General features: G+C 31.9%; 1 protein-coding gene across 4 annotated transcripts; it reads right to left on the bottom strand.

Annotated features, from left to right (window-relative positions):
* Positions 1-515: 515 nt before the first annotated feature.
* LOC111706457 (uncharacterized) lies at positions 516-4,813 on the bottom strand. Of its 4 annotated transcripts, none has more exons than XM_023479337.1 (5): positions 4,697-4,813; positions 4,293-4,569; positions 3,339-3,461; positions 2,443-2,583; positions 516-1,161 (listed from the first exon to the last, which is right to left on the bottom strand). In XM_023479337.1, exons 2-5 carry the CDS (start codon positions 4,560-4,562, stop codon positions 679-681), a joined length of 1,017 nt encoding a protein of 338 aa, XP_023335105.1. In that variant the 5' UTR covers positions 4,563-4,569; positions 4,697-4,813; the 3' UTR covers positions 516-678. The 4 variants fall into 4 exon arrangements, with proteins under 4 accessions (XP_023335105.1, XP_023335107.1, XP_023335106.1 ...); XM_023479339.1 differs by having other exon boundaries at positions 4,293-4,574; XM_023479338.1 differs by having other exon boundaries at positions 4,293-4,579.
* Positions 4,814-13,040: the final 8,227 nt, after the last annotated feature.

Raw genomic sequence — 13,040 nt, forward strand, 5'->3', positions numbered from 1 at the left:
ATTTCGTCTTATAGACTTCATACTTTTTGCATTTTTCACCCTTTCTTTACAATATTCTCATTAAACCTAAATAACCTTCTATTGATTTAATTAGAGGTAGACGTTTTGTTAATTACAGGGATTAGGTAGAGTAAACTGGAACATATGGTCTGTTAAATGATGAACAGTTGGAAGGTAAATACTGCATTAATTTCAGTCTTAAATATCCAATTTTCTTTGATATAGTTTGGGACTGTTGGCAACTTATGATTTTTAATAAAAAGATATTAAAATATTTTTAAAAATTCTTTATCTTGTTCTTTATACTTTCTTTATACGTTCTTTATATTCTTGGATACAGTAGTACCCAAAATAAAGCTGAATACAATCGCTGTTGTTTTGACGATCTTAGACTTTAGCTGATTAAAAAGATTAGAAATAAAATAGTCTTTAGTTTATTGAGAATTTCATTGACTTCAGGTTTTTTATATTTAATTTTGTTTGGTTTCTACTATTCTGAACATAAATAAACAAAATTCAAATAAAATTTTATTTTTTGCTTAAAAACGCAAATTGTATAGTATATCTGTTAATTAGAATAAGCAATGTTGTGAAGAGTGTTGCAGGGTAACTTCTTTTCTTCTTTTTTGGATTCTAAGTGTTACATTTTTATATATTTTTATAGTAAACCTGGTAGGTTCAGGGGGTAGAAGCAAACGGTTTAAAAATAGGATTAGGTTTAGGTTTAGAGGTTTGGGCTGCATAACTTGGTGTATATTGTTCAAAGCTTGATGTGTGTACGTCCACTGAATTTAGTGTTTGTTCGTCTGCAGAGTTGAGTGTTAGTGTGTCAGGAAACCCAAGTGTGTCTGTTCCACTGTTTGTTTGTCTGCAAGGTTTAGATGATGGTTTACAGTGTGTCCTCTTAATGATCCTGCAGTTCTGATTCTCTGTATGATGACACACTCGTCTCTCCTTGTATCCACACTCCTCACGCGGGTAAACGTCCTTCTGCATCTTCACCCTTTCATAGCACTTCCTTCTCTCACACTTCTCCTTCCTGCACTCCTGCCTGGGGATCCTCCTGCAGGAGGTGGAGGGTTTACCCTTCCTAACCTTCCTCTTCTCTATCCTGCACTTCATTACTGGAACCTTCCGGCATCCGTACTCTGTACATCGCTCCTGATAACATAAATAATTATGATACTTTAAAAAATCTTTAAATTCATTTTATTAACAGAATTAATAATTTTTGGTAAGTAACCATTTTTTAAATAATTTATTTTAAAAGAGTGCTCAGAGGTATAAATAGTAGAAAAACTTAGGTTACTTTCTGCCCTGCACGTATCCTGGTGTTAAAGCTATGAAGATAACATAATATGGCGCTCTTGTAGTACACCCGAGAACTATAAACGTAATGTTTAAGTAGTCCTCCATTTCTAGAGTTACATGTCAAATTAACAACGGTACCATGTAAACCTTTGTCTCAGTCACATCGTCTTTTTATCTTCCTTGTCGCTGACGCATAAATGCGAAAGTTGTTTTTCTGTAGAGACCAATATTTTAAATAATCAATTTTCAGAAAGAAAAAACCAGGATATCTCAAATAGATTATTAAGTACAATAGATGGCAACGTAGAATTTGTACACTCTCAGTACAGCTGTATTCTTACTTGCTTATCTTAAAGTGATTTTGTGTTCATTATTTTCTGTTTTTACACTTTTTTATTTAATCTTAGAAAACATGTCAACTGATGAGAGAAAACGCTGTTTTCCTTGTTATATTTAACACTTGTGACGTCATGTTTAATTGGTTAATTTCTCTGTTCCCACCTTTGGTATATCTCAACATTTTAGCTCATCAGACAATGGTTCAAAGGGAACCGTTGTGAGTTGGGAATCAAACTCTTTATATAGAGCTAGGGTTCTTAAAAATCATACCATAGTCCCTTTAATAAGTCAAATTTATTATGGCTGACATATAACAACCATTGAAAACTCTTTTTTATCCCAAAAATGTTAGAAATGAATGATGAAAAATAAATTATTAAATAAAGATTTTAATAAGATATTGTTCATAATTGTGTGCACAGGGTTCAGTTTCAGATAATGCTTTCTCAAATTTAGATATTGAACTTTTGCATGAATAAAATTATGTAAATAAGATTAGATGATGTGGTATAATTGGATAATTAGTGCCCCCCCCCCCCATCGCATAAAAAGAGATAAAAAATCAGCTTGAATCATATTATTCTTGAGTAAATTGTACGTAACATTGAACTCTTCTTATTTGTTTTCAATTAAAATCAAATCTAAAGAAAAGAAGAGCAGAAATGTTTTGAATTACTAAGATATGCAACCGGATAACGTTATACTTTTCTCATATTAGTGCAGCGTAAAATGTAAACTATAGATTCGTCCAAGGAATGTACGATGTATAGATTATTATCAATTATGAATAACCTGTTTCTCTATATTACAAACAGGATGATCCTCTTCCATCTCGTTGTACTGTACATCTGTAGAGCACTCTGTGTAGTGCTTAGTTGTACAAGTTCTAGTGTACCCTAGCTTACTGCAGGTCGTCTCACGACACTCCTCTACCTAGTCAAACCAAACCAAACCAAATAAATATTAAACATTAGCTTCCTCTGAGATAGGAACTTTAGTGTGGATATATTAAATCTTGGACGCTTGATATCGATATCAAATATGGACACTCTGACTTTTTAAAGTATTATCTTGATTTTAAAAGTCGTCTTCCTATTTCAGAGTTGTCTGGTTATCTCTGCAGGTTATGACGATCACAGGATATCGAAGAGGAAGTAAATTAGTCAGTATAGATCTGCATAAAATGGAGATTAATGCTTGATCCCAAAATTAATATAAAAGTTCAAACTTCTGTGTAAATTCTAAAAAAAATAGTTGCGTATTGACTGATGGGAAAATTCTGTACTTAAAAGTTCATAAACACAGAAATTAAAGATTTTCAGATTTGCAATTTAAGATTGTTTGATTTGTTTTGAGGAAAAAAATGTTGGAAGATTGTAGATAACAAGGAGAAGATAGATAATCAATGGAAGGTTGGAGGATGGTAGATAACAAGGAGAAGATAGATAATCAATGGAAGGTTGGAGGATGGTAGATAACAAGGAGAAGATAGATGATCAATGGAAGGTTAGAGGATGGTAGATAACAAGAGAAGGTAGATGATCAATTGAAGAATGGAGGATAACAAGGAGAATGGAATAAATAGCATTGTAAATAATCAGTTTGAGTAGATTGGGGTTAGTTTTGCAGATATCTTGTTTGGTTAAAAAATGTTGGTAAAATAATTTTTTCCATTGTTTGGTTTTTTCCTTGACTGGAGTGTATTTATACTCCATCTTAATATCACACTCCCTCATATAGATAGAGTGGCAGAGTCCGCACTCCTCCTCCTCTTCCTCCACACATTCCTCCTCATCACATACATCATCAACCTCATTAATTCCCAGATATAACACCTCGCAAATCAGACTTATTAAAGGGACTGTAAGCGTAGTTTGATGTGATCCTCCGTACAAAAATGACAATGTCCGATTCAAAATGGTAAACTTGAAACCTTTAGCTGATCAATAATGTGGCAGATATTGTTTTAAAAGTGTTTAATTCTTATAATTCCTTTTCCTTTTTGCGCATATCATTTTTGTAGAGAGAAAAAACAGTTGAAAAATAATCAGTTTGATATCTAATTCATACACTACGGTTAAGCCCCCCCCCCCCTCCTGGAAAGATTACTGTATAGCAAAATCTAATTTTCTATAGTTTTGCTTTTTCTTTATTATGTAAAGAAATTCTTTACCCAAAACTTTTATATCCAAATAACTATTTTACCAATCGCTCTGGATCGTTTTTGTTTGAAATCTTTGGTCAAAGTGAAATTGTTGTATAATGTAATAAAAATAAACTTATCGAGACAAAGATCTTGCGAAGCCTTGAACAGAAAACCAACCTTGAATATTTAAAAAACGAATCTCCAAAACATTCCATCCTCTAAAAAGTAACGTTAAAACATCTCTTCTTCTTGAAAATATTGAATTTTGTTTGCTAAATTATCAAAAATTTTTCTGCGAAGAGAAGATGAATCTAAATTCTAACTAAAATAAGAACGATAAACCAGAAACTACGACCACTACTGTGCAAACAAATAGCAAAGTAGATTCGGCAAAAACCATTTTGGTTAGGCGAGAATTCTTAGAATACTTTTAAACTACAAACAATGACCGCGGAGTGGGATAGAGTATCAGGTTTATGAGGTGTTAAATCTATCCCTCGTTCAGCTCATCATATACTCCCCTCACTCCCTCGTTCAGCTCATCATAAACTCCCCTCACTCCCCCGTTCAGCTCATCATAAACTCCCCTCACTCCCTCGTTCAGTTGACCAACTTTTCCTCCATCTCCCTCGTTCAGTTGACCAACTTCTCCCCTCAACCCCTCGTTTAGTCGACCAACTCCTCCCCTTACTCCCTCGCTGAAACGAAGATCCCCTCCCCTCGAAAAGGACAGGAGAGTGATGAAAATTAAATATGTTATCTTCATCTTCTACCTAATCTTAACTATTATTTCATGATTGGAATTTAGAATTTAGAATTGACTTTTGCAACAAAAAAATATATTTCTGCTTTTTTGAGTAATGCATAAAACTAAAACTAATTGTTATCATGAAACCCTTCCTTTTATTCATAGTTTAGGGTGCCGAGCAATTCACAGTCGAAATATCTCGTTGCGCCCTGAAATCCGAGTGTACATCCTACCCCCTGGAGAACCAGGCGACGACTGAAATGTTACGGACTCAACACTCTGGAATTACCGGGGTATGAATATGATTATGAATCCAATTAGAATTCATATTTGAACCAGATTACAGAAACCTAGACAATTCAAATTCATATCTGAACCAGATTACTGAAACCTAGACAATTCAAATTCATATTTGAACNTTTTTGTTTTATTGTATTTTTGTTTTATTGTATTTTTGTATTTTTGTTTTATTTTTTTTTGTTCTATTTTTTTGTTTTATTGTATTTTTGTTTTATTGTATTTTTGTTTAATGTATTTTTGTTTTATTGTTTTTTTGTTTTATTGTATTTTTGTTTTATTGTATTTTTGTTTTATTGTATTTTTGTTTATTGTATTTTTGTTTATTGTATTTTTGTTTTATTGTATTTTTGTTTATTGTATTTTTGTTTATTGTATTTTTGTTTTATTGTATTTTTATTTTTTTTGTATTTTTGTTTTATTGTATTTTTGTTTTATTGTATTTTTGTTTTATTGCATTTTTTGTTTTATTGTATTCTTGTTTATTGTATTTTTGTTTATTGTATTTTTGTTTATTGTATTTTTGTTTTATTGTATTTTGTTTCTCCGTTACGCGTCTGAACAATGAATATTGCGTGCACTATACACTACAGACGGGGTCAAAATTTATTACTTATAATTTTTCAAAATCAAAGGCCTAATGTAATAAGGGCGGGATGGGGGACATGTGGCTATGAGCCCCGCAGTCTCCTGCCCGAACCCAGGTAAATTCTAGAAGAACCCTGTCTAAAAAAAATGCTTTCAGTGATATTTGACTGTAAAAAGTAGTAAAGGTTACATAGTTTACTTAGTTTAAAGATGAGATTCAATGCTTTAAAACTAGATTTAACCAATATTTCTGACGGACAAGTCGCAGAATTGAGTAATGTGGTGAGTAAAATCTGGCGTTTTAGTATATTTTCCAACTTTCTATTTTTCATTCAAACCGTAACCCATTCTTCAAAGGTATGTGGAAACTTGAAACTATATAATTATGATATATGGTTTTTTCTATAGAAGTCTAAATTGGTCGCGTCAGTTTGGACTCTTATAAAAAACTTTTGATGTTATCAATCAATTTTAAATCTATAGAAATAAATATATCATACCCCACACGTTCGAAATTGCACGCAAAAAGAATTACTTGTAAAATATCTCTTTAAATTTTCTTCAGACAGAAAAGATAATTTTCAACTTTTTCAGTTTAAATATACATTTTAGATGTTTAAATATATATTTCTTCCAAGACAAAATGTTTCATGGGTCTAACCCAATCATCAGTTGGAATAAAACTGATACGGGAGCATTTTTTACAATGATTTTACGGATTTTTGCAGAATATGATAAAAATTGTTTTACACATTTAAAATGATACATATTTTTTTACTAAAAAAAATCTTTTTGGAAAAAATCTGTTTGAAAAAAAAAATCTTCTTGAAATGGCAGTTCATAAGTTTCTTCTCTTGTTTACTTCTCCTCAGGTCTTGTAACATTTACTAAGTAAGAATTTCTCTCGGAGCCTGCATTTGTTCATTACTTCGCTTCTTTTATTCAATAGGTTTGCATCCTCAGATAACAATATACAAGTTTTTTCCATCAGACAGAGATTGCACGTTTTTGCGACAGGATTTTATGGTTTCGCTTTACTAACTATTGACCAGGATATTGTAATTGTAAATATATATATATATATACATATTTATCTATGAACACAATGTTACGTATGTAGCTATAGACATGCATGTATTAAAAGATGATACATGTTTTTACCCTTTTAACCTCTGTCATTAGGTCAGAAATCATTTTAGCTGGTAGAAAGCGTTTCATCTTCATGCAGGACGGACGTGCTTAAATTTCGAGAAAGGGTAGAAATGGGCATCGTTTTTGTATAAACGAACGACATTTTTTGTAAATGATGGTGGGGTTCAGAAAACAAAACAAATGGTTTGAATTGTTCTGAGAAATAAAGAAGCGATTTATTTTTACAACGAACGGTATAAATCGTTCGTATGTAACCAAACGTTGGTTTTTTTCAGAACGAACGAATTTTATTGAACGAACAACTTTACTGAACGAAAAACTTTAATGAACAAACGATTTAAATGAACAAACGATTTTAATGAACGTTCACCGAAAAAACGAACAAAATAGATAAAAACGAAAGATATTTTTGCGAAAGTACGTAATAAATGCTTTTAACAAAAGAAAAAGACCAACCGAAATGAGTCATTAACGAACGATGAAGGAATAAAATGTAAAAATGCCTAACACGCCCATCTCTATCAAAAGGACTGTTGGCTTAATTTCACGGGATCCTTTTGGGTTCTAATTATAGAATATTTTTGTAATAATTTGTTCAAATTTTGGGTTGTCACATATAATGAAAAAAAAATTATGAAACTGATCAAAAAAATATATGTACATATCTCCAAAACAGTTTTTGTTGAAAGCTTTATTATTAAGTTTTGTACACACACAAAAATATGTTATCAATAAAAAACTCTCTTTTTAAATATTTTAAAGGTTTCCCACGGGTTCATCGTTGCACCACTTACAGTACACATTTATCAAATATCTTTTAATTGAAACCTTCAGAAACTAAATATATTTATAAATTTATTTTTATGTATTTATATTTATTTTCAGAAACTGCTATGCGATCGGTGGAAATTTAACAAAAAAATGTTAGAATGTTTAAAGTTAAATTTCCGATATTGAATTTTTCGTCTAAAACTAAATGTTATACAGAACGTTATGAAAACAATCAATCAAAAATGAAAATAAATATTTTCGTGTCTTTTCACTTTTGTTAAAATATCATGTTTTATTTTTGCCAATAGTGAATAATTTCGTATTACAAGCCATACTCTTATATATATGTATAGTAGTATTTCATCTCTGTTAGGATGTCTGATCAAAAGACATTTGCCTAACACTTGTATTGGGCAACTTAGTAGAACCACGGGGATGTTCTTATAGCCTAGTTTTAGAATTTAGAGTAGAGTAGGTTGACTTTTTAAGGCAAATCTGGGTTCCCGAGCTAGCATTTAAAATCAAACAATCAAAATTGGGATAACTAGTAAAATATGATATTCGAATATGTAGATACATTGTAAATTTAAAAGTAAAAGAAATGGTAAATGCAAAAACATCAAACGTTACTTTTAAATTTAGAATCTACATATTTATTCTGCTAGATTGGAGATTTGACAAATTGAATTAAATAATGTAGTACACATTCATTTGGATCAGAATTGGTAAATTTGGAAAGTATTTAATCAAAATTGAACTTTTGATTATTTACTTTGTTTATTTTTGTATTTAAGTTACCATAATAAGTTCTGCATGTGTGTGAAGTTTTAAAAACCAGTTTTTCTTTACACTCTGTTCAATTTTTCTAAAATCATATTAAACAGATTATAGGGTTATTCAAACTCAAAGAATATAATTAGACAAGTTTTTATGTTTGACTTTTGGAAAATAGCGCATTCTTTATGTACGTTAATATATTTGCAGGCCCCTTGTACAATATGTCTTTTCCCAACTTTTCGTAATTTCAATTTTTTTCTGACGTTTCTTGACAATGTATTCAGTTGGTATTCGTATCTGATAAAAGTGGAAGGACATTGAGTTTTTGCCACAAACTCTAAGTTCCTAAACCCATATATCTTTGTAATCTGATGGTGTAAACCTTTGATTTTTCAATCTTTTTTGATCCAACAGAATTTATAAATTGAAATATCTAAGGTGTACGACATTGGATTGCAAAGATATAGGAATCAGAATTTGTGGCAAAGACTCAATTCTGAAGAATACTGACAATGTATTCAGATGGTATTCGTATCTGAGAAATTTGGAAAGGAATTGAGTTTTCAAATTTTCTAACCCCATAAATCTTTGTAATCTGATGGTGTAAACCTTTGATATTTCAATCCTATAATTATTTGTTCCAACAAAATTTATAACCTGAAATATCTAAGGTCTACGAAATTGGGTTGCAAAGATATAGACATTATAAAATCAGAGTTTGTTGCAAAGACTCAATTCTGAAGTTTACTGACAATAAATTGAGTTGGTATTCGTATCAGATAAAAGTATGAATTTAGAGATTGTTTAAATTGATTTGAAACTTTCTAATAAACCAAGCTTAATTATATTTTTATAAAAAAACTAATTTAAAAATATCAGATAACACCTGTAGAACTTACACAGGTTCAGCCTGGCTGAACAATCTAGGGTTCAGATACAAACAACTAGAGTAATACAGGGTGGGCTAATGAACATGGTAATTTATTGATAACTTTAAAATCGTCTTCGATCCACTCCGTTTTCATTCTTGAATAAGTTGTTTAAACAAGAACTTAGACCCACCAGGCTACTTTCAACTAAACATAAACCAAGGACTATAAACTACTATACAGCAACCAAGGACTATAAATTACAATACAGCAACCAAAGACTATATAAAGACTATTCAGTAACCAAGGAATATAAACAACTATCCAGCAACCAAGGAATATAAACCCCTATTCAGCAACCGAGTGATATAAACCCCTATCCAGCAACCGAATGATATAAACCACTATCCAGCAACCAAGGAATATAAACCCCTATCCAGCAACCAAAGAATATGAACCCCTATTCAGCAACCGAGTGATATAAACCACTATCCAGCAACCGAGTGATATAAACCACTATCCAGCAACCATGAGGACTATAAACTATTATCCAGAAACTAAGGAATATAAATCCTTATCCAGCAACCAATGATTATAAACTACTATACAGCAACCAAAGAATATAAACCTCTATCCAGCAACAAAGGACTATAAATTACAATACAGCAACCAAGGACTAGAAACCACTATCCAGCAACCAAGGAATATAAACCTCTATCCAGCAACAAAGGACTATAATTTACAATACAGCAACCAAAGACTATAAACAACTATTCATCAACCAAGGAATATAAACCCCTATCCAGCAACCGAGTGATATAAACCCCTATCCAGCAACTGACATGATATAAACCACTATCCAGCAACCGACATGATATAAACCACTATCCAGCAACCAAGGACTATAAACCACTATCCAGCAACCGAAATGATATTAAGCACTATCCAGCAACCAAGGACTATAAACCCCTATCCAGCAACCGAGTGATATGAACCACTATCCAGCAACCAATGACTATAAACCACTATCCAGTAACCAAGGACTATAAACCACTATACAGCAACCAAGGACTATAAATCACTATCCAGCAACCAAGGACCAAAACACCAAACAGCTACATATATTTCTTATACAGGGTGTCCAAATAAACATGGGAATTCAGTGACGAATTCGATATCGTCTTTGTTATGAATTATGCATTGTAATACCTAATTTCTAAAACCATAATATTATTAGGTCTGCTAGAGTTTATTTAATGAAAACGGTAAATGGCTGTAAAGATGTGTCTATAATGTCTCCGCAAGATGAACAGTGAAGACGGACAAGTTTACCTTGTTTGTATACTTTAGTTTTCTTGTTTTACTAAGTACAACCGTATGCAGTCAAAACATAAACAAACAAATTGTAAACATAGCAGACGAAAATCTTACGGATTACTAAATCAAAGAATTATTTAAAAAAGACGATATCGAATTCGTCACTGAATTAAAATGTTTAGTGGAACACCCTGTATAATAAGATTATTTTTAACCTTCCAAACTCAGAGAAAATCCATTTAATACGAAAAAGTAATTTCCAAATTTTCTCTGATATTTTTACTGACCACAAAAACTTTAGAGAAGATTAAAACAAGATTGAAATGGTAAAAAACTTCAATGTCAGCCAAACAGCTTAATTCCTTCAAAACATGCACGAGTTCCAAAAAAGCTGGACCAAGGGCCGATACATGTCCAACCGAAACATTAATATGTTGTGAGAGGATTGTTTAAGCTGGGATAAAAAGCTGGACCAAGGGCCGATACATGTCCAACCGAAACATTAATATGTTGTGAGAGGATTGTTTAAGCTGGGATAAAAAAGTTTGGTTTTTGCGGATTATTGAATAAGTTTAATACAGGTTGACAATTAAATAGTTTTCCTTGTTAATTTTGAAACATTCCCATTAGCGAGTTTTCCAATCAAAATTTGAGATAAAATGGTCCAGGGATTCATGAGTTATGACATACAAACAGACAAACAGACAAACAGACAAACAAACCTCCTCAAGAATGATACAATTAAATTGTCCAAACTGGCAAAAAAGGTTTCACTCTCACAGGTAGAAAAACTCGGGTTTGGAAATTAATTTCTATATTTTTTATATCCTATAGAAAATGACCAAAATTATTACAAATTAAAAATAAAGAAAATGTAACAAATACTTTCTGGAAATTTATAAAAAAAGTAATCAAATTAGGGGAGGGGGTTTTTTTGAAGTGAAATGAAAAAAAATGAAAAGTGTAAAAATTATGGTCAACCTTAAAGAATGGTGGTATTGTCAAAACTGAAAGAAATGTTCATTGAATTAAGGGTTGGGGGATGGGTGGGGGGGGAAAAGGGGTTAGGAGAATAGGTTGACCGACACAGATACGAAAATCCGAGTTTTGAGTTTGTGGCCATGTATGTTTATTTTTTTTTTAAACATTGCAATTAGCATATAAGAAAAACAACTATAGAACAACAACAAAGACTAAATTAGTAAAACAGAAAACAACCACACTAAAGCCACAACAGAAAGTTGTATCATCTTTTTTTGTTTAGACCTTTTGCTGTTGTGTTAAATTGGTTGATAAAATATGATTCTCTGATCTTCCGATATGTTGGATTGTTTTCTTTTCATTTTTCATGAACTGTAACTTTCATATTTGATAGTGTATGTCCTGGAAGGTTGAAATGATTTCCAGTAGGTTGTGTCAAATTAGCACTTTTTACATAACCTATATGTTCTCTAAACCTATCAGCTAATCTCCTTCCTGTTTCTCCAATATATTGAATGATACATTTTTGTAAAAAATCCTTCCTTTGCTCTCCACAAAAAATAGGATTTCTTCACTTCATCGGTAAATAATTTGTTAAAGAAATGTTTTACAATGTTGGTATCACGTTTTCACAACAAACGTATTTAATTTTACGCCTATAGACGTTGAACTGAAGAATCATGAACTACAATTTATTCATAATCTCGAAAAATGTTATTACTCTGGCATGCTAATTTTAAACCAGGGGGTCTCGACATTAAACTTCTTTCAGATTTTTCAGGTTCTGTTTTATATTCTCTCATGATGTATTCTAAAACCTGTCTTATTATCCGTCTTATTCTCACCCTGTCCTCTCCACCGTCCTCTCTTCTAACTCGTCCTATCCTATCTTATCCCCCTGTCCTCTCCACCGTCCTCTCTTCTAACTCGTCCTATCCTATCTTCTGTCCTCTTCACCGTCCTATCTTCTAACTCGTCCTATCCTATCTTATCACCCTCCATGTTCCAACATGAATCCCCTCCCCTCTATGTTCCAACATGAACCCCCTCCCCTCTAAGTCACAACATGAATCCCCTCCCCTCTATGTTCCAACATGAACCCCCCTCCCCTCACCGCAATTTAAGACGAGGAGACCACCAAGCCAGACTTTCCCTTCCTTGGCTCAAAACATGAATAAATATTATAATAACTGAATTTTAACAAAACTCTGACAAGTCAGACAATTTTTCAGGAACCTGTTAAAATTAGAGTTTTTTCGTCAAACTAAAGATAAAAATAAAGTAACAACCAGTGCTACAAGAATAACATTTTTTTTAAATCGTGCAACTAAAAATGCAAGCTCATGCAATTTTAAACTGTTGTGGAAAATGTTCTCAATAACCTTAAGTAAAATAAATAGATACATTTCTAAAGAAGTTTAAATAAAGCCTGGAAACAAAATTTAATACCATACAAGAATATTTCAAAAGAAAATCTACATTTCTGCTTTTAATCATTTCATTATATTTTCAAAATCTATTTATTAAGATTTACAAGAAAAAAAATCGGATTATGACCTTAAGTTTGATAGTTTAAAGAGTTTCAGGTCGTTATTAAAGTATCATCCTTTGTGAATAACCCTAAATTATAAGATTTGCATCCCTTTCTTATATTTTTTATACGAATTCCAATCCCCCCCCCCCCACCCCTTCCTCAGACAAACCCTTTAAAAATGTAGGATCAAAGTTTCAGCTAAAATTACGT

The sequence above is a fragment of the Eurytemora carolleeae genome, unplaced genomic scaffold (genome assembly GCF_000591075.1).
Source record: "Eurytemora carolleeae unplaced genomic scaffold, Eaff_2.0 scaffold515, whole genome shotgun sequence".
NCBI classification, from domain to species: domain Eukaryota; kingdom Metazoa; phylum Arthropoda; class Copepoda; order Calanoida; family Temoridae; genus Eurytemora; species Eurytemora carolleeae.

Bases quoted from the DNA above. Each gene is read 5' to 3' on its own strand.
- LOC111706457 (XM_023479337.1), bottom strand. From the start codon at position 4,562: ATGAAGATAACATATTTAATTTTCATCACTCTCCTGTCCTTTTCGAGG. The intron at 3,462-4,292 runs GGATAGATTTAA...GGAATTAATGAG, and splicing joins TATATGATGAGCTGAACGAG to GTTGATGATGTATGTGATGA. The intron at 2,584-3,338 runs GAAAAAACCAAA...TGGTTTGACTAG, and splicing joins ATAAATACACTCCAGTCAAG to GTAGAGGAGTGTCGTGAGAC.